At 39.6% G+C, this 27,955-nt stretch overlaps 1 protein-coding gene across 3 annotated transcripts in view; it reads right to left on the bottom strand.

The window, feature by feature from the left end:
• The window catches only part of FZD3 (frizzled class receptor 3), a 61,922-nt gene that overhangs the window by 11,319 nt on the left and 22,648 nt on the right, over window positions 1–27,955 (bottom strand). For 2 of the 3 annotated variants that reach the window (XR_012834973.1, XM_075750344.1), the window contains exons 3-4: window positions 21,373–21,569; window positions 18,791–19,808 (exon numbers count right to left, since the gene is read on the bottom strand). Coding sequence is in view for 2 of the 3 variants with exons in the window: in XM_075750344.1 (XP_075606459.1) it covers window positions 18,791–19,808; window positions 21,373–21,569 (1,215 nt within the window). In the remaining variant the exon portion in view is untranslated. The remainder of the gene's footprint in view (window positions 1–18,790; window positions 19,809–21,372; window positions 21,570–27,955) is intronic. The other variant, XM_075750345.1, reaches the window with a different exon arrangement.

The following is a 27,955-nucleotide window of genomic DNA, read 5'->3' as shown; positions in this document are numbered from 1 at the left end:
GCAAAAGCTCACTCATGTTCACCCTCAAAACTGAAATCCAGGAGATTTTAACTTTTGCTATGCTGCACAGCTATGTAGGAAGAGTAAAAAATACAACTTAGAGCAGTGAAGTATTGCAGACTTTGACATGGTTAGATATATTCAGAACACATGAAAGTAGAATTTGACCTGGAATATCCAAACTTCACACACCACTTTACTCAAATGCAAAATATTTTCCAAAAGCATCTGCTAATGTGATCTGCTTTGCTACACAACCACAGCATTGATAGCTGTAGAAATAAGGGTCCTTATTTATAGCAAATCCCCACTGACAGCGAGTATAATGTTGAAACTGTTTCAGTAGCACTTCTGCTATTTTAAAACCATTTTTTGTATACCCTCAGCTTCCAAAGCTCACTTGCCTATTAATATTTATGCCTCCTGCTGAGAAAATTCAGGTAACTGGGACTATTGAGGCAACAATGGATCGGCCAAAGCAACAGTGCCAGCAATTCCAGCATCACGACATCACTTGCTCTTCCTTTTCTCGATGAATTCATTGTGCAGGACCCAAACTCCTCCAGAAGTATCCAACTCTAACACAGGAAACCACAACAGTTTTCTGAGGGATTACTTAGACAAAAAGTAATGCCGTCCACACTTCTAAAATAATCAGCATTTACAACTGATCTCAGCTGAATGAGTAAAAGTGGAGACGACGCTTCACTAAATCCCAGACTTCCACAAAACCGTACGACTTTGACACGTGTAACCACCTGTGAAGACAACGGTGAAAACTGGACAAGATCCCCCATTTCTGTTTCTTTTCTTGGAGAGAGAAGATGATGTGGGGAACAAATCATGCAGTCCTAGATGCTGTAGAAGAACATCCTCCCATCCCTGCAGAGATTATAATTTTCTCGTCTCCAGCCCATTAGCTCAGCTTTGTTTGATTCTTTGCAGAAAGCATGTTGCAAACTTGAGGGAAGAGAGAAGTCACCCAAACTTGGGGCACAACAGAAATGAAGAAAAATGGGAAGATTGATTAATTAACAACTGAGACACTCAGGTCTCTGATGCTGTCTGTGCTTATGTAATAAGGTCACTTCATGCACTTTTGATCTGTGTTTTTAAAAATTCAGAAAATAAGCAAATATGTTTGAGCTTAAACAAATGCAAACTTCTTTAAGCACTAATTGGGTCTATATAGCTCCTTAAAAGTGAAGATGTAGGGAAGCATCTAGAGAAACGGTATGTGTTTATTGTTCTTTCTAACAGAAATATTTCAACTTTGAGTGAAAAACGGTTGCAATGTTAAAACTACTAAAATTGAAGTGTGGTAGAATATACAATTTGGAAGTTGAGAGATGGCAAGTACAGAAAGACAAGTTTTCCTTTTAAAACTCTATTCTCAGACAAAATCTCTCTCCAGTGAGAAGTTCTGAATGAAAATGTTGCAGTCCTTGCATGAGAACAACATGGGTAAAGTTAAATCATTGATACTGTTTGCTATAAATATAAATGTTTATTTAAGAAAAATACCCAAAAGCTAAATTATTGACATAATTGAAAGGAGGAAAAGAAACTGAAATGCAGTTACTAAGAATTTAAAATATATTTTCATCTCTTATTTTTCTACAAAACCCTTCACAGCTGCTGACTTATGCTGAGCTCCATATAACTACACGTAACAAATACTGTAATAACAAGGAGTAAAAATCACTGATGTGAACTCTCTATGCAGAATTTCTTCTTCTTTTACAGAATTACAACGCAAGCAAAGCACTGCTAATCATTATTATGTTGTAATTTACTCAGGAGACTGTTAAATACCGTAAAAAGCACTCTCAGCGGCACAAGGGAAAAAAGGCCTAAGAAATACAGCCTCTTATTGTTTGTGTTTGATTTTAAGTGCATGCTACGGAGCTTCTGGAGCTACAATTAAAGATTTAAGAATATTTTAGTATTGTCCTCCCCCAATGGTTTAAAGACGGAAGGAGTTTTAGGTATTCAGCTTTCAAAGTAGGGATCTAAAGGGGTACCTGATCACAAAATACCCTCTGTAACTGCAGGACCATCCAGCTCACTTCAGTTTTTTGATTTTAGGACTTCAACGTTAACTGCAGATTATGCATGGCAGTAATTTCACCTGAAATTAGTTCTGTATGAGCATCAACTTCAACTTTCAGTTTTGTTCCGCAAGTAATCCAAGTTGCGAAAAAGCTAATTAAAAGTCCCAACGTGCATCTAAAAATAGAGGGCGAACACTGTTTCAGCTATAAAATAATACCTCTCAAACAGTATTACTTTTTTGGCGCAGATGGAAAGGCACGAATCCCATTAGAAAAGCGATCCCTTTAATATTAGAAATTGAGTTCCACTGCAGATGCAGCCAATGAGGGAAAAAACTCTTAAACTAATACCACAGTTCAGGCCTGCTACACTCACCTTATCAGCCGAAATGATAACTGTGAACACCTACTAAGTAATTTAATACAGTCATTTCTTCAGTTTCCCTCTTGGCACCATTGCCAGACCCTTCTTTATGTCCCTTAACCTCAGCACTCCCCTCATTATCATGTATCAAAGGCCTTCAGAAGACCTCTTATATATTGGCAAGCCACTGACTCAAATCTAGAGACACTGCAGATCTCCTCTGGGCCTTACAAAACTGTGATAATACCTTTTTTTCAAGATAAAAGCCTGTCTTACAAGCCCGCTGGTCTGCTCTGAACATCAGGAGCTACCTTTCCATGAGGGCAGACAGGGTCAAGGAAACAGAGACCAGAAGGCAGCTAGTGGCGATGTCCTTCAAGACGAGAACCTCTCCTAGAGGAAAGATGATACTGGTGGTGATTCTCCGTTTTCCTTCATACCCAATCGCTTTCCTGGAGATGCAAGAGGGGCTCGTGTACTCTAGCAACATGAGAACTTGGCAATTTAGCCAAGCTGGCACGAATCAAGTTAGCATCGCTCTTGAGTGACAGCCTGTTCATTGCATGTTGACTTGAACCCGCTACTAAGGCAGCCACATACGAGGATGTGACTGGAAAACCTTGACAGGCTTCACGCAGACATCCGCATGAACACTAAATTGCATGGATCTAAGTCCCTCAACTGAATTTGTCTTGCTATGCAGCTCTAGACCTTCAGAGGCATTTGGCTAACAAGAAAAAAATAAGCACCGAGATGTAGAGGCAGGGGTTTGGGTTGTGTGCTCTACACTCCACTCTATTCTGTTCAGACACGTCTCGCAAGCAGCACGGGCACCGATGTTTCACCTAGTGAAGACCAACGAACAAGTTCTGTCAGATACAAAGATTGATATGCGATACTGAGATTGCTGTAACCCCTTTTGTTTTTTAACCCCCATCTGCTGGGTTGGCGTAGCAGCTGGGTTGGTACAGATCATCAAACAGAAATGTACTTGCCTTAGTGAATACAAAAAGACATTAGTTCGAATGCATTGTTTCCCTACTGAAACACACAGTGGCAGGTGTTCAGAAAGGAGGTTAAAAACATCAATTTCAGCATTCCTCCAGGGAACAACAATGCTTCTTTGTAGGCACACTGTTAATTTAAAATGCTTATATAACTAATTTCTGAATATTTTCCCCTTCTGCCCCTGAACGATCCATCACGGCTGCTTTTTAGTGACAGAGACCAGCGGCCTCTTCCCACTAAAATGTATGAAATTGCAAATTAATAAGCTTGCTTCATATGTGAAGTGAAAGCACAAACACAACACCTGTCCCCCTCCTTTGGGGCACGGTTCCACAATAACGCTGATCATTTGATATTTCCCTAAGGATAAAAAGCAATGAAATTCAAATTAACTCATCTTTTTGTTGAGAAGTGGGGGAAAGACCAAAGGGAATCTGATCCAACAGTCTCACTTTCATAACCATTTCCATCACTGTCATTACTTTGAGACTTAGAATATTATACTCACACTGCTCGTTTCCCAGTAAGATGTAGTAGCATTTGTCACATTTCCAGGTTATTAAAATCTTGCAACTTGCCTGTTTTACTCTTATCCAACAAGCAAATCCATGCCACCATTCTGGCTACAAGACTGCACGAGCTGAAGAATTGAGAAACTAAAAGCACCTGAAAAAAAAGTAACGGCTAACCTGATTTAGCCCTTGTTTAAGACCTGATGACAAAGCCAAGAGATGCTTCAGGAGCTTCAGAATAGCTCAAGCCTGTGTGAAACAGTCTCAGCAGGATCAGGAGAATTCCCTGCATCCAAAAGAAACAAAAGGCAACTTTTCTGGCTCACAAGATACCCAGACTACTCCAAGCAGAATAAACACCATCATTCAGACTGCGGGATTTCGGAAGGCGCAACTCTGCATTACCAGGTGAGAACACGGATGCTCTTTGTTTCTTGCTCTCAGTTGCACTCTCCTCAGCCGCAAGAGCATGAAAGCACCGTGCATTAACTTTGCCCACTGGCTCACATTAAAACAATTAAATTGTTACAACAATTATGAAAAACCGTTACTACCTATTCTCCAGACTTACCTAACAACTCCTGAGTTGCTATATAACCAGAGTGGAAATTAAAGCAAAGTGATCGGCCTGTGCAAGACTTGGGCCAGTAACAGATAGCTTCGAAACCTAACCCAAGCAAAAAATAAATAAATAAGACACTGTAATAAAGGCTTATAAAATTACCATCCTAATGGGATACAGGTTATTCTGGAGGAAACTTATTCACCACAGAAGTTGAGTGTTAGCCCAGGCACTGCAGATTCATCTCACCATGCCGAACTCATCTACAACACATTTATTTTCAAAAATTTAACCTGTGTAAGTGCATAAAAAAATACATCTTTACGAAAACTGCCTCTATGGAACATTTAAAATGCAATGAATTAAATTTTAGAAGAATTTCTCTTGAGTTTCTCTGGCATGTTACAGGAAATAAATATACGGGAAATAAATCTTTGGGAAAGAAATCATTTGGTCCATAGAAGAATAGCACGAGTTTTCACCAGAAGTCATCTCTTGTCTGCAATGTGCCAGGGCAACACACTGGAGTCTAATCTGCTACTGGAAAAACAGCTTGAATAAAGAATAACGCAGCAGAGAGCGGCCTCTCATAAGGTAAGGCTGCAGGGGTTTCCTCATCCATCTCCTTCTTGAAAAGGGATCCCAGAGGACAACTAAAAAGGTCCTGACTCATGACTAGAGTCTAATCTTGCCTCCAACGCTTTTGCCCTTCAGGCCCTGTAGTTAGTCACAGTGTCAGTAACCAGCAATCATCAAGAAGTTTGACGCTAACCGCTCTCGCGTTCATGGGATGGGAATGCAGAAGGCTCGAGCTTCAGCGATCATCTCACAGGTATCTCCTAACAATCCGGGACAGGATGATTCTGCAGCTTCAACGCCCCGTTTATCAAGGGAAAGCTGAATCTTGATGAAGCTATGAGGATGTCTGGTAGTTTGTGGCTTTATCTTGAAATGGAAGACGGCATTCAACCACAGCAACTAATTTTTTAAGTGCTAGCCACGGTTTCTAATTAGGAGATTGACCAAGCACCTGCCTTCTGTTATACCATTATGAGGAACTGGTATCACAAGTCTCCTAGCACCAACAGCGGGCATTAAGCATGGGAAAAGCAAGGCTACTTGGGCGTACTATCCACGAAAGCCTTGGACCTCTCTTTCCTTTTCCTGCGGACATGTACGAGCTGAAGTGGGGTGTCCTCTGCAGAGAGAAAAAAGCAAACAGGTTCCCACCCACCACACAGCTGTTTTCCCCAGCACAGCTTATCTTGCCTCTTGTCACTGGAATAAAAGAATCACGGCATGAGTCTTGAACATATTCCATTTTGGACCATTTCAGCCCGTCTCCCGAATGCCCCCTTTTGGATGAGCTGTAGCTCATAACAGGTCCAAAGACCCATAAGCTCTTTTTTCCCTTACAGACCTGTGACTAACGCATGGATTAAAATGACAAAGTATCACTCTGAGTCAAGGCAAGGCTCTCCCAAAGGTGTCTAAATACAAAGAATGAAACAATCTCGATCTACTATGCTTTCTCGTACTTAAATCCCAATGCCTACCAAAACAAACGTCATGCAGTTGTCCTTACCCCCGTTGTGGAACCAGATGGCGTTCCTGTAGTATTCTGTCTTTGAGCAAACTGGGATTGCAGTTGGCATGGGCTAAAATGGGTCAATAAACTTACAGCTGAAACAAAGTTTTATCAGCAAATGCATCTTTACTGGCACCCACAACACATTGCTTGATATACCTATCTTTATAGAGATTAAGACAAGATTAAAGAGATGCCGACCTGAATTACTGGCAAATCTGTCACGTTAGAGATAGTGAGGGGTCACTGCAGTAGGTTAGGGTTAGAGTTAGGGGTAGGAGTAGGGTTAGGGTAGGTTGCATTTGCAGATTTGTCCCATGGCCAGAGAGGTTGGAAGCTCCCTGTTGCCATTCAGAAAAACCAGCATTTTTTTCTTCAGATATTACCAATTCATTGGGAATCAAACAGTAAGTCGGGGAAAAAAACCCACCATAATGAATCAGAAAATCTGTTTTCTGTCAACCCTGCTGCTAAAAATGTACTTGGACTAAAATCTTTGAAGCTTTAATATCTGTTTTGGCAGGAGACATTCTTTCATGAATTTATTCCATTCTTACAAGGCAAAATTTAGCAAACTCACTACAACCCAGGCTTGGAATATATCCCCATTAATAAACTCCCACTACTTGAATGAAGACACTTGGCTTTAAGAACACAGAACAAAAGGAACATCCTTGGCCAAGTCAAGTCTTCCACTGCTGCAGCCAGCAATGGCACACAAGCCTATTCAGTTATCCAGCTTCATCTTGAAATCATGAGCTCCCCTCCTCAATTCATCATGTAATTCTCTAATTTCCAATTGAAGTTTATTCATGACCACGTTACCATTCTGCCAGCACTGCCATTTGACTTCAACAGCTCTTTTTTAATGTCTTTTATGGACTTCTAAAAGTACAACTGTGTCCCTTCTTACCCTCCTTTGGCAAGGCTACATGCACTCATCCTCCAAAGACAAACTCTAATAGAACTTTATTCCTGGCACCCTTTCATTACTTTTAATTTATTTTTGTATTCTTCTTCCAGTCTTTTTTGATCCAACACAATGCAGTCAGTCATATAATGCCATACAGAAAAAACTAGTTGCACATGAGATTATATTTGTTCCAATAATGCTTCAGAATGAGTAATTGCCACACTGTGAAATTGCTGGAGACGAAGTCGTAAGAAACAGATTAGTGTAATTTTGTAAAGATGCAAATAATAGCCAAACCATAGCTTAAAGCAAAAGTACAGAAGTTCAGGGAAGAAACAAATAGCTATTTTAGCAAACACGGTATTTAGAAAATAGTTCTTATTCTCCACAGACATAAATACTATATTCATCAGTCTAAAGGCTTTCTGTTCAAGTTATAGTGTGAATGGAATAATGTTAATGGTCATTTCATAGAATCCCAGACTGGTTTGGGTTGGAAGGGACCTCCCAGCCCATCCAGTGCCACCCCTGCCATGGGCAGGGACACCCTCCACTAGCCCAGGTTGCCCAAAGCCCCATCCAACCTGGCCTTGACCACTGCCAGGGAGCCAGGGGCAGCCACAGCTTCTCTGGGCACCCTGGGCCAGGGCCTCAGCACCCTCCCAGGGAAGGATTGCTGCCTCCCATCCCATCTCCATCTCCCCTCCTGCAGCTTCAGGCCATTCCCCTTGGCCTGTCCCTCCCTGCCCTTGGCACCAGCCCCTCTCCAGCTTTCCTGGAGCCCCTGCAGGGACTGGAAGGGGCTCCAAGGTCTCCCCGCAGCCTTCTCTTCTCCAGGCTGAACCAGCCCAACTCTCTCAGCCTGAGGTCTCCAGAGCAGAGGTGCTCCAGCCCTCGCAGCATCTCCGTGGCCTCCTCTGGCCTGGCTCCAACAGCTCCGTGTCCTTCTTGTGCTGGGGACCCCCGAGCTGGACGCAGCACTGCAGGGGGGTCTCAGCAGAGCGGAGCAGAGGGGCAGAATCCCCTCCCTCGACCTGCTGCTCACGCTGCTGGACACGCAGCCCAGGACACGGGTGGCTTTCTGGGCTGCCAGCGCACATTGCCGGCTCATGTCGAACTTACAAATTTACATTATTTGATTTTAAAAACCCAGTTCAATTGAATCTTTGAAAAATAATTTGGTGTCAGGGTTATTATATCAACTGAGAAAATTTTACAATGTAATACTGAATATTGTAATACTGTAAGGATGGTTGAAGAGTGGAGCAGGTTGCCAAGAGAGATTGTGGAGTCTGCGTCCATGGAGCTATTCAAAACTCGGCTGGACACAACTGTGAGCCATCTGCTCTAGGTGACCCCACTCTGAGTCGGGGCTTGACTAGACGATTCCCACAGGTCCCTTCCACTCTCAGCTATTCTCACATAAATACAAGAGTATAAAATACTCAAATATAATAACAACAGTTATTAATGACTTGTTTCTACTTAAAAATCCTCTTAGTTCTCTCTGAAAGAACTGCTTCTGGACTAGATATTAAAGTATTTTCATATATTAAAGTTGAGCTTTTAAACCTATACATAATGCATTTTTAGAAAGACAAGTCCCAAACTTCAAACACAAAGTCAAAGCATTATAACTCCAATCTGTGACTGTTCTACATCCTGGAAGATGACACAGCTCATCAGTTTTGATATCGCTTATCAATTTGATACTCATCAGTTTATGATACTGCTTATCAGTTTTGTGTTCATACTTTGACTCTTTCATGGTGAAAATGAGAAATTGTCACTGGTCTTAGGTTTTTTTTGAGCAGAACAGATATTTTAACATAATTCAGCATTAAAGATTATATATATAATGACTTCAGAAACTCTATTGATAAAGAAAAAATACATAAACAAAACACAAGTAAATATATATCCATATTACTAAGAATATAAACTGTTATTGGAAAACATGTGAATAACCTAGCTCTTTATATAGCACTAACATATAATTTGCATAAAAAGATCCTTATTTATTAAAAAAAAAAAAAAAAGTATTTTTATGCTCCTCAGTTGAATTCTGAAACTGCACCTGATTCTTGGGTGGGCTCAACTCATGTGGAAAGCAAACCTTCATATATATTGGGAAGAGATACCATACTCTTTGTCTGCATTTACTTTTCCAGGAAACAGAATAATTGTCTGTTAAGAGAAAATAACTAATAGAAGGATGGTGCTGGGGAGCACTGTTTGTTCATATGAAAATGTAAAAGAAAAATCAAACTTGAAATGTGTAAGTATTTGTTAAACTTTCATGCTATATAGCCCAGTCATGTCTAAATTAAGCTGATGTTTACCAAGATAAGGCACATACAGAACATGTCCAAGAGATCTGGACCAGTCTTACAGGTGAACTTAGTTTGTATATCATCTCATTATATTTCATCACTAGAATAGTTCTATTATTGTATAGTCCTTACTTACTAATACTGATTTCAGGTCTAGAAACAAATTGTTTTAACGGAGAGAGTAAACATCTTTCTATATTTGAGTAAACATCTTTCTATATTTGTGTATTTACAGACTGTATTCTGAACTGCTTTATGTTATACCACTAAGAACACTCACAGTGGGAGTTGGTTGCCCACATTATGCCCCGCGGCATTATAGATACGGTGACGGCAATCACAATTTGCTGAAAAGCTGAAGCTTTCAGAAGAAAATCTACTGTCAGCAGTATAACTGTCAGAGCTGCTTACTCCTGAGACCAACGATATTCAAATGTAAGTACCCTTCCAGAACTGAAATTTTAAAAATTTGTTGAAAATAATAATGTTACTCTGGAATCACGAGGAATAAATGCACAGAAGTGAAGTATCTCCGAAATTTATTGTACCTTGTGTTTCTGTGCTGACAGGAGAAGTCATTCAATAGTCAAGGAGTGCTACAGAGAGCACAACAAAAGCCATCTTACCGAAATTTGCTTGGCTACAGAATATTCAGACTTACAAACCTCAAGGTTCAGCATTCGCTGACGTTTTGGCAGAGATCTACACTTAACTGCCCGTTAAAGACTTGCTCTTTGCAAGTTGGTCTACAGCTATTTTGACATGACTGTCCAACATCTCCAAGCAACTCTGAAACCCAGTGCAAGAGTCATACTCATTAATGAATGCATTGTTATTCAGAATTTTCAAATGCAAATTATAGGCAATTTCCTTTAATTTATTAAAATTAAAAGTTAAATCTTTTTCGAGGTGACTGATATCCTAACACATGTACTGCAACATTCAATTCTGACAGTTAGGAATGACTGGTGCTTCAAAACCGGAGAAATCAGACATCCTAACTTAGTTTTTATTGCCATTTTAATGTTGCAATTAAAAGAGTCAGTGGGAAAAGAAAGCTTCCTTAATAATCAGAATTAAAGGCTGTTCTAGATATAAAGCATGCTTATTAAAAAGAGAATGGAATGAAACTGAGAACTCAAAAATAGCAAGATCTGACCTCCTTTGGCAACTCACCCTCAGCAAAACACTGACTAAAAAGAAAGAAAAAAAGGAAAAAGATAACCTTGAGGAGTCATACTTGGGTACAAGTACAAATCAACCTGTCTGAAGATAATGGTGGAGAAATGAGCATTTCCCTTTGTCTCTAGCTCAGTCAATCCAATTAAAAAAAACCAGCCAGAAATGAGTCATGTCAACGAAATGATTCCTTTCACTCAATATGTTAATTGACTGGAAATTGCATACATGCCAAGGTGAGATAAGAGAATACATTGCATCCTGCATAGGATTTATCAAAGCCCTGGATGTGCAAGGAGGAGACAGGGCTGATATTACTAATGTGTAAAAGGAGAATTCTGAGAAATTAACTCCAGTATATTCTTTTCCTTCAATATATTCTTTTTCCTAAGCATCTCAAATAGGAGAAATTAACTGAATCACTGCTAGGAAACAGTGTAATACTGTGATTAATGTTGCTGTTCTGAGCTGACAGTACTTTTGTTTTTGAAAGAAGTCTAACTCATAATTCAGATTTGCTCTGTCTCTTCTGAGTAAATAGCAATACGGAAAATATGGTTTTATCTGAACCTCTTTTTTTTCCCCTCCTTTTTTTTTAGGACAGAATAATTACATTCAACAAGAAGCAGTTCCTTAGGGCAGATTTAAGTAAATCCATTACCTCTTCTAAGAGGAATTCTGAACAATAACTAATGAAAAGGGGGGGGGGGGGGGGAGGAGAAATCTAGATTTATAGACATCTCTAAATATATTCTTTTTATGCCTGTGCCACACACAAACGATGCTAAGACATTTCGTAACAAAGCCTCTTTTCTGTATCCAGCTTAGCGCATTCCCCCACGTTTCTGAAGACGCACTGTAACACAGATGGTAAAACAGCCGAGACATTTTGTATTTAAAAAGATAGTGGCAACACTCCTGATTGATTAGTGAAAAAAATGGCAAAACCTGGAAAATGCCATATATCGCAGCCAATAAAAATGGGGAAACTCCATCCCAACTTAATCAGCACCCCAAAACCGCAGCCTCTCCATCTCATCTCAACAATTACTTCTTGCCACTGTTTTCAGCAAGATGTTTGCAAGCCCCATCTTTTCTTCTCTTTGGTCCGCGTGTGCAATTGTTTTAAAGCACTTGTGCATGAAAATAAAGCCTGTGTCAACAGGGGTTACACTTCACCCATAACGCAGCCATGGGAAAAGACAGTCTGCTACAAGAGCGTTTCTTAAGTGCATGCGAGTCAACTTTGCCATCACAAAATTTAAAATCTCTACAGTAAATTCAAAGGTCTATCAAGAATTTTGGGGATAAAAGTACTATAAAAATTGAATACAAATATAGTTTATTAAGTAAAGCTTTCTTGTTTATCTTCTCTTTTTTTGGGGGGGAGAAACGAAGAGATGTAGCTGCAAAACCTGAGCTGGAACTTACAGCAGCTTGTCTCAGCGTTTCCTTTGCTTCTGCCCAATTTTATTTAAAAGTAGGCACTATGAGCTATAATATTCAGCAGCGTGAAGTAACAGCAGATGACTAAACACTCCCATACTCTTGGCTTTCAGCCTACCATTACTTTACCACCATAGTTGCTTTTCAGTTGGCACCTGCTCAGAAGAAAGCTTCCCTGTGTTGAAACGGTTCTGCTAGACAGCTACGCGTAGTCTCCGCTTTCGGTAACGTTCCTGTGGTGTTTATTCAGGGCACCAGGCGTAAAGTAAAGGAAGGACAAAGCCACGCCAAGGGGGAATGAAACACACTTGAAAATGTTACGTGGGCAACCTTTAAAAAGGATGCAAAACAAACAAAGCAATTTATAGTTGTTAGCGATCCAAACCAGTCTGAAATAGAAGAGGTTTAACATGATGGTGTTAATTTTGAGACATCTAAAATGATCTTGAAAATTTGCAGTAAAAAAAATTAGAATAGATCAAAAAGTACATTTGTGAAAATGGGAAACAAGAAAGCTAACAAATTCTTGAGCCAAAATCAGTAGCAGGTGACAGAGATTAATCCTAGAATTAAAATTCATTTCTCCAATGTTAATTGTCAAATAATACCTTAAAATAATCTGTAATGTGATATAATTTTAGTCTTAACAGAAAGATATTAGTGAGCTTGTACTTTGTTTTCCCTTGTGCCTGTACTAGATACATATAACTGCCATTGACAGACAAGAGGAACTATTAACAAAACATTCTTTCCATTTACGCTTTTGGTCTCTTAGGTAACCACAATTAATCCTCTCTTCTCTATCCGACACTAGCGAGGAACAGAAGTGAGTGGGTGAGAACTCCAATCTTCAGTAAGAACCCATCTGATATTATTACACTGGGACCTTGGAGTGGAATTGGTAGAGCAGAGAGTAAAAAAAAATTGGCTGGGTTGACTTGTCTATTTTTGTTGCTGATAGAAATGATATTCAGAATTACATCACCGTACAACATCACTCACAATAATTAAGTCCTTAAAAGTACCAAGCCAGTTTTACTTTTTTTAAAGTGAAGATCAGAAGGAAAACAGAAAAGATTTAAAGAGATAAGCATAGTAACTGCTTCAAGAACTCAGTTGGTTCAAATTACATTTGCAAAAATAGTTATGCTCATTGTTCTTGCAGAAGAGGTCTTCTCCATCAGTAGCTGAAGCATGCATATGCTTAGCAAAGCAAAATTATCTGTCATGGGGATTCTCAAATGCAAGCCCATGGCCTTCCAGGTACTGTGGTGTTAGGTGCTTATTTATGTCTTGTCTTCGAAAATGAGTGAAAAACACGTTACCAAGCTTTCATGCTGGGATGACTGTTATTCAGATCAGGACTGGTCAGGATCTAGCAAGTATTCTTAAACGGTGCTGAGCATCTCCTGATCTGAAGGGGAGAGATTGCAACACACACCTCCCCCCCGCCCCAATTTCTCCTCCTCCTTCCCCCTAAAAACTTCCCCAGAATTTTGCAGCAAAAATCCTAACATAAATATATCCAGTAAGAGCGAATGTGACCCCTTCAGACAATAAATTCAGGGTACAATTCATCTGAACGTCCGACGTATCACTATAAAAACGCTCATTTCTCTGCTTCAGCTAGAAAAGGAGGCTAGGATGCCTGGCTTAGATGGAGACACCCAAAATTAGATAAATGACTGTTGCTCTCAGTAACTATTCTTGATTTTCACGTTGTTTTCATTCTAATATGTGCTCCATTATTTTATCTCTGAAATTCCACTGGTTTACTTGAGGGCAAGCCCCAAAGCTAAAGAAGTAGATGATAGAGGTAAGCAGACACTGCACAGGCCTGGTGGCATTCGTTGGTTAAAAGTCGGTTGTAAACAGACTCCACTGCTGGATCTACACATTTCAATGCCTTCCATGTCTAAATGTACTCTTGTCACTATTTTTACTTCTGGTTCTGGGCTTAGGAATCTACCTGGAGTACCTTACAACAGTGACTGAGCAAGACTGGATGGATACTCAGCATCCAGCACAAAATCAAGTTCTTAATGAAAAGAAAAAATGAGTTTCCAATACAAAACCAAAATTTGCAATTTGCACTAAACTCACCGCTATCAAGTCTTCCCCATCAGCAGGAAATCAAACGTGCTATCCACATCTGCTTTCATTCCTCTAAATAATATCAAAAAGATAAGCGGAGAGCACCACCTTCACTCTTAGTAAGTTAGCACTAAGGTCTCCTAATCTGGCAAAGCCACGTGAGTAGGGAAATTATGAATATCAGATCACAAGCAAAGATAATTCATACTGCTTAGTTTCATTTCTCAAGGACTCCCAGTAGACTAGCAAGTGTCTTTGAAATAGTTTATTTTCCTTTTTTTCTCTTCAATATCTAAATTCGATGTCTCTCCCATCAGTACCGTGCCTAGCCTAGCCCTGAGGCATTAGTGAAAACTGGAGAGTCTATTTGGATTTAAGAGAAACAAATCTTAACTCAGGACCTTCTTTACCTTGCAGAAAATCTGATTTTGTGGTTCAGCCCAATAAACCTTTTCAGGCCTAAACTACCTTACATAGTTCAACTGCAGGACTAATAAAAGAGGTATAAGCTTTTAACATCACGGTCTGTCATTCCAAGAAAGCAGACACACTTCCTTATCTTGGGAAGATGACAATTGTCACTTACTTCCCTCTTTGAATGTTTCTGATTTGATGCAGCCTGTTCCTTTTCTCTGGGCTAGAAAAGCCGTACTGAGCATTTGAACTCCTACTTTTCATAAGAGAAACGTATATTATAACCAGCTTTGGAGACAGACTTTGCCGGGTATCTATTTCACTTTGTAGCCAAACTCATCCCAGTTTTGGGACATATTTTCAGATTGGGTCAGGTCACTGTGTCCCAGTTTGATTGCCTTTGTCATTTCCAAGAGGAACAAAACTCTGACGCTCTCCTTGTAAAGAACAAACCACCACGGTGCCTGGAGGACACAAATATGTAACAGCAGCTAAATGCACTTCAAACCTTTTACCCTACTTCTGACCTTACATCAGATACATCTGAGGTTAGACGTCTGACAGAAAGGAACTTCCAGCTTTCATGGCAACAGAAATTCAAAACCCGTCTGAAGATGGTCCTGGGCTGACCCTGCTTGAGCAGAGGGGTTGCACGAGATAATTTCCAGAGGTCCCTTCAACCTGAGCAATTCTGTGCTGCTGTAAAGTGACTGGACAAAATCTTATCCCAGTCCACCACTTCATCTGAATTGTCACTGTAGCATGACACGCTCCATCGACATACAAGGTAGAAATCGCAAAGTAAGAGAGGAAAGAGACAAACTGCGAAAGCTAACTCTTGGGTTGGGACTGCAGACTACAAAGCCAAGCCAATACCAAGAACTTGTTAAGAATGGTAAAATTATTAAAGAGATGATGATGATAGCCATACAGAAAAGCATTAGGAGCACACAGAATCTTGTTTCACCAAATGTCCCTCCTTGAGCCCAACATTACAGAACTCTAGCTCTCTGCTCCAAGCTCTGCCCTCTGAACGACAATTTAATATTATTTAATATTGGTAGAACCATCACCATTACCAATAGAAGCAGAAGGAGCAGAAAAGGAGGTATTTTCAACCGTAGCAAGAGAGATGACTAGATTATTTTATGTTTGGATTGTACCATGCTTCCCTGCTTTTTCCCCTTCATTTCTGCATTTTACCTTGATGTAAAATTGCGCTATACTCTCATAAAAAAGATTATATATGAGATACACGTTCTTCAGGTCAGACTTTTAATGCACACACCCCAACTAAAATACTACATTTTTGATGGGGGTACCAGGTTCCACAGCTAACGAAAATTAATTTCATTTTCTGCTGCGTGAACTCCTCTTGCACAAAAACATTAATCTATTTTTTGAGGCCAAGCGTGAGTTCCCTTTTTAAGGCAATGAGTGAAAAGTGTGATTCCAACATAAAATTCAGCTCCTCATTTGAATGTTACTGTGCTGAAAGTAGATTACAAAGGCACCATCCCCCCTCCAGAAAAAGAAAAATGTCCTGACCTTGGTGAAAATGGAGGAGGATTGGTTAAGACATTTTTAGGTTGCTGTGAGCAGGTATTTCACAGAGAAGTAATACTGACTGGAAATGGATTACATCACTGTGAATAGTCCTAGCATCAGAAACCATTAAAATAATTATTTGTAGTAATGAGATTTAGTCAATTTGCCTTTATTCACATTGAAAAAAGGATGCTTTAGTATAGGAACCTTGATATTTTTAACTAAATTAAGAGATATAACCAGCTTGATAGGAAACACAACTCCTCGAGTTGCCCGTTTAAGTTGACATCCACAAAAACAATGCATTTCCCCTATAGTGGGGAAAATTCAACTAAATTTCTTAACCATGTTAGATACATTGTATATACTGTAAATAAACCTCACCTCCCAATGCAGTAGTTGTTTTTTCCTTACTAAAGGAGACTTGAGGAAACAATATTCACTCCACTCAACTTTTGACAGCTCATCTCAGAGCTCATCTGAGTCCTCACAGCCATGGTATGAGAGGGGCGACTGCTGGTTTTCCTGCTGTTGCTGCCCAAGCAACAGATTAAAGCTACTGCCTGAACTCCATTTTGGGGTCTTCCAAGGAGTATTTAGCCCTTTTGGTAGTCAAAGAAACGTGATGTCTGTTTTTCACTTGAACACCAGCTGCAGAGGCACTCTTTGGTTTAGCAGCAGCCAGGAGAATCCGCAGCAAATCATTAACCCCGCGGTATCTCCTGCATGGAGCAGTCACACAGGAGGGAGGCAGGGAGGCATGCCTGTAGCAGCTGCACACTCGAACTCCCCCATTAGCAATTTTCCAGGATGAGTTACTGTGGCATCATCCTATGATAGCAAAGATGATGTAATTGTTACATGGACTAATGAATTTTTAACCTCAGATTTGCTGGTGTTGGAAAAAGCGTGCCTATGCAAGCAGCGAATTCCAACTACTGCAACTCTGTGTAAGTTTTGCACATAAAACCTATTTCCGCTGTGGAATCAACTACAGATCTCAATTTAGGATAGTCTGGTCGCTGACACTGATACTCAAATATGTGAAGTTAAGTTAAATAACATGAAAGCTTAGAAAAAATACAATCTTATTTTGCCAGTGAGTGATACTCCCTACAAAGCTTTACATTTTCCCCTAATTTAATAATAAATTTTACTAGCACAATCTAAGGATAAAATTATTTTTCCCCACAGCTTTGGAAATCTGTTTCAATTATAAGTCTGGATCGTTTAATTAGGGAACCATGTTTAGTTTAAGAAAAAAAAAAAGGATGGGTTAGACGAAAAACTCCCTAGGGTCTACGGGTCCTTCAACCCAATTTGATGTGAATGAAACTATTATTGTTCTTTTGACTCCCGCTGAGCCATTATCTTAACAGTTTTCTAGAGATCCGAGTGTCATTTTACTACATGTTTTCATTATTCCACTGGCCAGGATTTTAGTCCTTAGACATCAGAAGTTTCAAGGTTTAAAATAGTTTTTGTTCAATGTTCTGAGAAAGATATATCCTTTGAATTTTATAGATTCTTATACAAATTGTGGATTGGCATATGGTAGGTATTTGAAATTAGGTGAGAGAAAACTTCATGTCCCTCTTTTTCTCTCTTTTTAAACATCAGTCAGGTTAACATATTAAAACCTGGCAGCAAAGAAGAGTCAATGAAGCAAATGAAACTAAGCACACCCACTGACAGATATTTCCTGCCATAAAAATGCTCACACATTGGATGGGAGGGAAGAGTCGCACCCTAATAAAATCTAACAGAGAAAACAATAAAAAGGGTTAAAAAGTAATAAAAGGATTATTATCAAGCTATATAGACTAAGCCAAACCTTTAAGTGATATGTTATTGCATTAAAATGTGAGCTTTGATGATCCAGCTGGTGTTTTAACTGCTTTAGAGCCAAAATAGTAACTTTTTTTTATACCCTTGTGTGCGCAGCTATATAATAGGTGCTCACTATACGACCTTCTTGAAATAAAGTTGCTTTCAAATTAGTTGCAGAAAATATCTACGCAATATCATTCCAAAAACAATTTGCCACTTTAGCTCAAAAAGGAAAGTAAGCTTCAAGTAATTAATACTTGCAATACTTTCTTTGCAGCTACAGCAGCATCATACAGAGGCAAACAGCGGACAGTTTGATATCTAGTGCTCTTAGAGGCTTCTGCTCCTGGGACAACTCAATTAAACAAATTGAGCAGGTGAGTGTAAAAACAAAACTGATGAGCTGTAAGCTCTGGTTTTCTTCAGAAGACACTTCAAGTAAGATTTTATATAGACGTTTCTGACACATGCATAGACTGCTCTAAAATGAGCACTGAACCTCTAGACTAATCAAGGCAACCAAACTGTTACAGATCAACAACAAAAACTAGAAAAAGCAGTAAGGAGGTTGATGACAACTTAATTTAAATGCCAAAATTCCTTCAGAGCAAAACTTCTCACATGTCTCTAATGACCAAAAATAAACTCATCACGTCCTGTTCTTGAAGTTGGTTTAAAATAGCATCTTTATATCCTGCGTAGGGCCCATGCAGCCCAGAAACTCCACAAAAAGCCACCAAGCAGCTGAAGCCAGCTTCCAATTTTCCAATAACACCTAGTCTTCCAGAAGGCCTAATGCATTATCCAAATAATAATTTGGGTATGGCAAGAACCTTCCCTTGTAGGAATAGCAGCACTTTCAGTTAGGGATGACAAGTAAGTCTTAACATATCCCCTCATTATCCATTTTCTGCACTCCTGAATATGTCATATTGGTTTCCTCACCTGATAGGGACACGGGATGTGATATTCTCTGCAGCGTTCTTGAATCCATGTTGTCTCCCACACACCTCGATAAGCCTGCTCATAGAAATAGCAGCCAATTACAACCAACAGTGGCACGAGGTACAGAACACTGAACACGCCAATCCGGATCATGAACTTCACTAGTTTGTCCTGGTTCTCTTTTTCTAATGGGATTTCAATGCGAACCCGATTGAGAGAGATAATGCCAGCTAGCAGAAGGGAAACTCCAACAACAACATACAGGCAGAGAGGTGCAAGTACAAAGTATCTTAATGCATCCACATCATAGAGGCCAACAAAACATACGCCGCTAATATTGTCACCTTCAATTTTATTCATTGCTAAGAGGATGATGGTTAGAGTTCCTGGAATGCCCCAGGCACTGGCGTGGAAGAGCAACGCTTTCTTCTCGATTGCTTCACTGCCCCATTTTGGCACAGCTGCCAAGAACCACGTGATGGTAAGAATGACCCACCAAACACTGCCAGCCATGGTAAAGAAATAGAGTACCATGAAAAGCATGGTGCAGGCTTTGTTGTGAGAGCCCTGTGTCACTGTGGAAGCCTTGTACTGGGCAGGGCTAGATGCATTACATGCTACTCGGTCTTCAAGCAGAAAGCCAATGAAGAAAATTAATGACACCATCATGTAACAGACAGCATAAAATATTATCGGTCTTTCTGGATAGCGAAATCTTGTGACATCGATCAGAAAAGTTAAAAAAGTAAACAAGGTAGCCGAAAGGCAGACGATGGAGATCACTCCGATGAAGTAGCGAGCAAAGGAGAGCTCTTCACGCCGAAAGTACATATTTGGACAAGGAGGGGAACAGTCCCGTACCCTCAGGAAAGAGTAACCCAAATCAGGGTCTATTTTCAACTCCTGAGGACACCAAAAACCATAATCCCTCTGTACTGCCATTGGGGCCTCTTCTGTGGGTTCCCCAACTAAATTGAGGTCAACAAGACGAGGATATGGCTCATCGCAATCTGGGAATCTAAAAAGTAAGAAAGAAATTATTTACAACAAATATACACATACTTTGCAAAGACTAGCAACCTTATTTATATGTCTGATTTTAGGCACGCTAACTGGAGTGAAAAGACAGACAATCCAAATAATGGGTAATACATGAAATACTACACTACGTTTAAACAAACTCTAGAACTCATTGTCCTAGAATGCAGTGGATGTTGAAACTATAAAATACTATAAATATAACTATGAAATATAAATATAACTATAAAAAATGGGACAAGGGCCCCATTGGGACTTTAAGCATAAAGGTGAGGATACAAAATCCATCTCATGAAGTCTATAAATTTAGGCTTACTGTAAACTGAGGCTATGTACCCAAGGAGCAGGACTTTACAGAACATTTTAAAACCTTTCCCTAAGCAACAGTACCAGCTGCTATCAGACAGGACAGTGAGTTAGACCAAAAATCCAACTTAGCACTGCTATTAGCATTAATAAATTGAAATTATGATGAAGATATTTCTGTAATTAAGTAAAGCTCTAACTGGAGGCTAAGGGCTGCTGGAGATGAAGTCTGAAGTTTTGAAGGAGAGACTGGAGGGATTCCACACATAGCTGTCCAGTTCCTCCCTCTGCTAGATGTTATCGCCTCAGCAAGCGCAGCATAAGCTAAGTATGCCTGCTCCTCTGCCACAGTTCGTGTTCTGGCACAATGGTTCTAACACAGCACCAGCAAAGTTTTAGTAGTTTTAGCTCTGGTTTTGAAGTTTCACTACCTGGGCCTTACTGAGGAGATGGGAGGATCTAAAGGGCCAAGGTTCAGAGTATGGAGTTAGAGCCAGATTACCAGGACCTAGAATCATCCTCTGACTTACTCTTTTGCTAAAAGAAGTTTTAACTGTTTTTCATTCTCTCCAATCCAACTATAAGAGAGAATATTTCTTCCTGTTTGTTTATTAGCTGTTTGAGTCACTTATAAAAAAAACCAAAGCATAACGTTTTCAATTATTTCATGTATATTCTGTTTCAAACAGATTGGAACATCATCGAATACTGTTCTATAAAGTAATTTGTGTAATGTAAAGCTGAAAATATCTGTTTGCACACAAACTCAATAACAGGTAGATGCTCTGAAACAGAGCTTTGAGATTTTATATAGTCATCAAACACAGCCAGCTCCCCCTTCAGAAAAAGAGACCATAAATCTCTAGTGTATGTAATTTTGCCTAACTCTCAGAGAAATTTATAGCAGTATCACCTATTAAACTTTGGTATAGCAGACAAAACCAGGTCAGCACAAATGACAAAGAAGAAGAAAAATAGATGGGTATATTCATTCATTTAAGAACATGCATGTGCAGTTTACAGTAATTGCCCACAGAAATTTTCAACTTATCTCTTGGGCAGATGATAGAAATATGAACTCGCTTTCCACCCCAGGAAACAGGCTGTTACACAAATGCAATGGAAAATAAGGGCACTTGTAATGGAACACATTTAAAACGTCTGTTTCAGATCATAAAACATCCTAGATCATACAAAAATTTTATCCTGGATTCTGGAAAAACCCCAAATTTGCTCACCTGGTGCACTCCATATCCTCAGGCCAAGAGACCCCAAACATCTCCATGAGTTTGGAGCACTCGCTGTATGCTCTCTGACAGAGTCTGCGACAAGGGAGAGTGACACGGCCATACTCCATGCACACAGGAGCATAGAGGGCACAAAGAAACGGTCGAAAGTCTCTAGAGCATTCCAAATTCACCATGGGATGAAACGGCTAGAAAAGAAAAAGAAGAATTCAATAGCTACAAACAGCAATTTTGTAGAACGCTTCAGCAGTAAGCTATAACTTGTCTCATGAGTTGTCAGGGCTTTCACAACCATAACCACGACCTTCTTTCTCTGAACTTTGTCTGTTGGAAGAAGTGATCATCATAACACAGCACTTAGGTATTTTAGGCAGACAGGCAATCAAGAAGCCTGGGGACAATGACAAGGATTCACAAGGGACATTTACGTACTCGATTTGCATTAAAATCAATGGGAATTAGACAGCTAAACACCTTTGAGGATTCAGGCTTAGCTTCACACTCTCCAATAACAGTCATATAAACTTGATTCCTTTTAGTGCCTGTGTAACCGACAGACACATCATGAATTGCTAGCTGCTTATTCAGTAGGATAATATGAAAAACTTGCATTCGGTTGATGAGATTACATCTTGAGGAATGTTAGATAATGCAAGATTCCTTGACAGTATAGAAATATAGCATACTGTGATCTTTCAAATATTATTTTCTGATCACAACATAATATTTGTAAATAACCTATTTCGTTAATTTCTTCAGCAGGGCAGTGCTCTTCATATCTTTCTATGAAACGCAAACACAGGACATTTTCCATTGCGTTCTTCCCACAGCATCTTGTCCAACTCAAGAGAATCCATTTGTTAAAATCTCAGTTCTATCATCAGAGTATATCTGTAGACAGAAAACAGTCCCAACGTGCAAGCTATCATTGTTACATAAATTCTTGTACAGACACAGAACGTTGCTATAATCACAATGAAGTCACATTAAGAATGTAATTTCTTGACTAATCATCAGAAAGCACTATGAAATCAAAGCCTGGACAAAATTAGTCAGAAAAAATAACTAGTGTCTTGCGCTACTGTGTTGCTTTGTAACAGGTTTAAGTAACAGTGATAGCAACATTCCTTGGAAGCACCAAGAGAAAACCTATCACAATTAGCCAGTATAGAGCTGTTCTTAAGTATTTCTGAATATGAAAAAGAAGGAAAAAAGTAGGGCAGGGATTTATGTCTTAATAAAAACTGGTGCACATTGATAATCCACGTTATCTTCTTACTATCAAGCATGGATTCATTTTGCTCTTGCTTGTTACGGCTTGTCTTTAAAACACTCCAGGAGTCAATCAATATCTTATTCTGAGTTTGTGTGGCACCTACCACTATACAAAGCCTCGCCATATCTTCAGATAGTAATATAAGATCAATTATATTCTCTTAGGACTGGTAATACAGAAGATGAAATACATTAGGACTTAACAGCTCTAGAATAAAACAAAATAGCACGTGAATGTTGAATTCTTCGGCTACCTCCAGATTGGAGAAACAGCAGTGACATTTCAGTAAGCCACTTCTTTCCCTTGACTTATATTTCAAATCATAGCTTGATGGGAAAAGGTGACAATTGCTTGACTGATGGCAATGCTAACATGAGCTCTGTTCTAGACAGGTTTTTATAAAAAGTCCATTATCTTGATACCAGAGTTTCCTCTTCTCCACAGCCTAGCAGGATTATAGAGCAAGAAGCCTAATCTTCAGAATTTGTTGTGCAATAGGAGAAGCACAAATGAACCTGCTATATATATATATAAAAAACCTAAATCTTATTATAACTGAAGCTGAAGAGGAAGCTGTAGAAAGATTACATTTCCAAACAGCAATTTCGTGAGAAGTATTTTAAACCAATTCAACATTTTCTTTTTCCAAACTATAGAACAGAACAGCAACAAAAAATAGGTCACCTTCTGTGGCAATATAAATGACAATTATTAGAAATGATGAGGAAAAGTTCCAATTCTTCCTACACACCTCCTTTGCTCTGCAAAAGGTTAATTTTTGCAATGCAAGACACAACCATGCTGTGATTTTATGGATTTTTTTAACATTATTATTATTTACCAAGCTGATTAAATTCTCTTTGGTGCTATGTATTTTTGAAAATGGTGTTGCATGACAACAGAGCCATGCAATTTGGCAATAGCTTATATAAAGAGCGGTGTAAGCTTTCGGAGCTATTGACAAGGAAAAAGGAAGCAACAGTTGGAAAGTATTTACATTTACAAGCTCATTGTTACTCAAGGAACACTTTCTGTTTGGCTGGACATTTACTTCAGATGCATATATGTTTTCATTTTTAAATACTTATTGCCTATAACACAGTTAAAGTTATTGTTTGACAACAAGCATCCAAGAAATTGATTCTAGGTAGTTATGACACCTGATATGACTGGAAAAACTCAAGATAATAGTCTTCTTTTGATGGAAAGGGAAAATAAAAGGAAAACTCTACTTTTATTTTGGGAAACGTTTAACTTTCCTTCTTTCCAAAGAACCTTGAAAACAAGAAAATGAAGTTATATCTTTATGAAAAAGAGCTGCTGGCTTAATGCGTGTCCCACCCCAAACTCTTGCCCCCTGCCACTGCAGTTTTGCATGTACCCATACCTAAATTTCAAGTTCTCCTGACAAATGCTCTACTACTCTCCTCTGAGATGCCTTCTATTAAGAAAAAATGTTTCAGAAATTTCTCTTTTCCAACTACTTCACCGTCATTAAAAGATCTGTTCAGTTTCAGTTGATTTGCAGAAAGCTGTACCATTTAGGAAGATCCCTTACGGTGTGCACGTAAGAAAACTGTGCAAGCAGAGCTCCAGATCATGGCTATTGCAAAGCAAAGGAAAAGTAGTAAAGCAAGTTCAAAGGAACAGAAAGGTACCACTATTTCCTTGTGTCCTGTTGATCCTACTACAGGCAGGCGGCTGTTGTAACGGCTTTCAACCAACTCCAAAGGATATCGGGCAACGGTGTCCGAGGGAATACTGGAACTGACAGGAAACATCCACACTCCAGGGTCTGAAAGAGCACTCTCAGTAAGAGCAGCGTTCCCTGGCTGTCCCCGTCAGCAGCCCAAGGGCAAAGTTACATGGTGCTCAAACACGCAAGACACGAGACAGCTGCCTAAACACTGGCTTCTCCTGCTATCTTAGACGCCATTTATTTTCCAAGACATCCAGATGGGCCTGGACGATCTGGCACAAGATCTGTCCTCTCTGGGGCCTGACAGGTAGGACACCTATGCAGACACCCACTCCCTTCTGGCACCTGGAGGCTGGGTTGAAGGTGCTGAAACATCTGAAGTAACACCAGTGTAATTGAATCTTCCCTCACAAAGTCCCCCAGAGGGCACATTAGCTGAACTTAGGGTTCTTCAGAGCTGCAGAAAAGAAGTCTGGTATGGCCTTGGCATCCTCCTCAAAACATGGTACAGATACACTCAACCCCAACACAACACTGAAGAAATACACTTAAGTAGGGGTAATTTAATAGGAGTGTTCCCCCAGTGCTGGCTGTTCTGTTTCTCAGCAACTCCAGACCTCTCTCACACCATCCTGTCTCTCAAAATAGCGACTGTAGGCAGACAAAAACTCTCTTACAAATTGTATCAAATCAGTTTATTTTAAAATCATCAAGAGGCTAAGCTAGACAATACAAGAAGAAAAAACCCTACAACCACTACTACTCATGGAGAAAATGAGACTCACTTGCTTTCAACCTGTAACAGCAGCATTTGTGCCTGGAAGCAGCTCAGTCTGTAAGCACCCTATCTCTAAAATTATCTTACTCTGCTGCAGCTCCCAAGATGAAAAGTCACTTCCATCTACTGATTATGTTGTTCACTATTAAAAATAAAGCCAGGGAGATTAAAAGAGGGTTTTTTTTTATGTTCTTGCCCAAGGATGCAGTGCAAGTTATGACATTTAGCCCTACTCCACTGGTGCTTAACAAAAGGCTCTCTGTTTAAATGGGATGTGCTTTTGAAGAATGCTTGTTGAACAACTCAACATACAGAAGAAAAAGGAAAATAACAAGGGCAAGAGAAGATGTGAGAGCCAAACCGATTTAATAATTCAGGCCAAGTCCTGGGAAATGCAAGAAAGGGAAAAGATAAATGTTTACGAAGAGATAAACACTTCTTCGCTCCTGAAGGTATTTACGTATTTAAAATATGCCAGATCACATAACTCTATATCTAGTCATACACCCACTGGTCCTTCCACCTCTGAGAACAATCTTTATGACCATGCAAATTCCTTCAAACCCAGAGATAACAGCAGCGTTATGAACTCCACTTTTTCCAGGCTAAGTCAGAACACTCTCATCCCTCCTTTGCTTCACCATGCAGGTGTTGTGTACCAAATAACACACCACAATCCTGTATCACTGCTTTCCTCAGAGCAGGCCAACTTGCAGTACAACCGTAGCCATCTCTTCTTTCCCTCTTCCCCAGAATTTTCTTTGCTGGTACCAACGTCGCCTTAAGAAATTTCCCGATTCTGAGCAGTGTGGCTCCAGATCCTTCCCTCCCTACAATTCCTACCTGCTGAAAATGTTTTAATGGCCATGTTCTAACAGAGAGTAGAAATTTCCTGCTTGCCTTTGGTTTTCTTTTGGATTTTTTTTTTCAGAAGGGGATGAAAGACAAAGGAGAGTTGGAATGCTATGTGTAGATTTTTCCCCCCAAATATTTTTTTTTTTAAATTCTCACTTTTGCTTACAAAGCAAGAGCAATAACTCTAACTTTAAATACACTACTACATTACAGTTTCAGACTTTTCATATTACTGAGAGATAATAAACCAAATTCTACCTTTTATTTTACACAGCAGTAGCCATTTAAGCAGCTGTTATTTGGGAAGTGACATTATTGCAAGATTTAAACAAAATTATTTTGGTGATGTTTCACTGTTCCATTTGTTTATATATTCCTTTCTTTTAACAGAAAACTAAACAGAAAACATTCTCATAAACTCATAGACGGAAGGAGGGAAGTTTTCTTCCCTCAGGCTCATGGGAAAAGAGTGATGCTATGACTATCAATTACTGTTGCAATTCTCTGGTGGAAGCTACTGCCTGAGGGCGCATCCTTGTCTCAGGCCAGCCACATGATCTGCTCCTTCTGTCCTGTGTTGCCCTATGTTTGAATTTAGCTTGCTATTAGGAAAAAATCTTGAATTGTATCTCAAAGCGCATGGGTAATAATGTTTTCCAGGCTGCCTCCCGAGGAGAATCACAGAAGCTGCAGCTAGATTTAACTCTTCAGACAACTGCTAGTTAGACTGAACACGTTACTGCCTCCTGTTTTTGATAACTACAAGTCTTCAACTGAACTGCTCTCACAGCTCTGACAGTTCGGGTGAATGCTCTCTAGAGACTGTTACAAGCAGAATTGGTTTTCTTGAGACAGTGGAAATTTGTTCTCCAATGGCTCTGACCTGCACACTCCTCTGAGTCCTGCTAGGTTTGCTGGAGTCTATAGCCCACAGTCATGCTGGTACACAAAGTTAACCTGAAAATATTTGTTGTAAGGTAATATCCCGAGCTGAACAACTGCTGTAGTACTTCAACTGCTGATGCTAACTTCAAACGAGGCTGCGCTTGAGTCCTGCCTTAACCTAGCTGGTGTTTCCTAAAGAAGATCAAGGCACAGCAGAGTGGGGATCCACAAAGAGCAGAGATCTGGGGCACTAACTTCTTCAAAAAACCAAAGCCGAATCTAACAGAAAGCTACTTTTTTTCCACTCAGTTTGGCCTTCAGAAACACATGTTCAGGTGCGTAAAAGTCCACTTCTTTTGGAATCAACCCACACTTGCTCAGCTTAACGTGATTATGGAAGTGCAGTTTTATTGTACAGATGCTTTATTCTGTTTTCAAAAGGCAATAGGCTAATTTGCCCAAACCTGTTTCTAATGCACAGTGCCAAGACAAATTTAGCATAGAATACTTACCATAACGTACATTCAAAGCTTACCTCACCTTTAACTTGTCTGGAGAAACTTCGGTATACTTATTTTGGTAATTATTTTTAGCTTTGCACAGTGATGTAAGAAAAGCCAAATGGGGTCACAATTCTGGCCGCCTGTTAAGCTTTCCTCTTCAGAATGGAAAAAAAGCTATTCTCACATTGTCTGTATGAACCCTTACAAACCACATAACCCACTGTCTTCTGCTGTCCCATGTCTCATAATTTGATGTTAGCTGGAAAAACTCTGGTTGCAATGAGGATTAGGTTAACACTGTACTACTTTAGGGACTGAGAAGGAAAAAAAATCGGATTGTTTTACCTTAGTACTAAAAATACATGTCCGCATTTGCATAGCTATTAAGTCATTCCAACAATAAAAATGTCAAGTAATTAGTATGGTTTTAAATGATATTTTTCTCATGCTATAGGTTGAACCAGACAATCACCCTGTTATTCACTTTAAAACCTAAGACCAATTATTTTACCTGCCTTCATTGTGAAAGGGCAGCAATCATGCAAACCATTCTAAGCTTTCTGGTCTGTAAACAGACA

This window comes from Balearica regulorum, chromosome 3 (assembly GCF_011004875.1).
Source record: "Balearica regulorum gibbericeps isolate bBalReg1 chromosome 3, bBalReg1.pri, whole genome shotgun sequence".
Taxonomy (NCBI): Eukaryota; Metazoa; Chordata; class Aves; order Gruiformes; family Gruidae; genus Balearica; species Balearica regulorum.
Note: the sequence above shows the minus strand (reverse complement) of the source record. Positions and strands in the feature narration are given on the sequence as shown.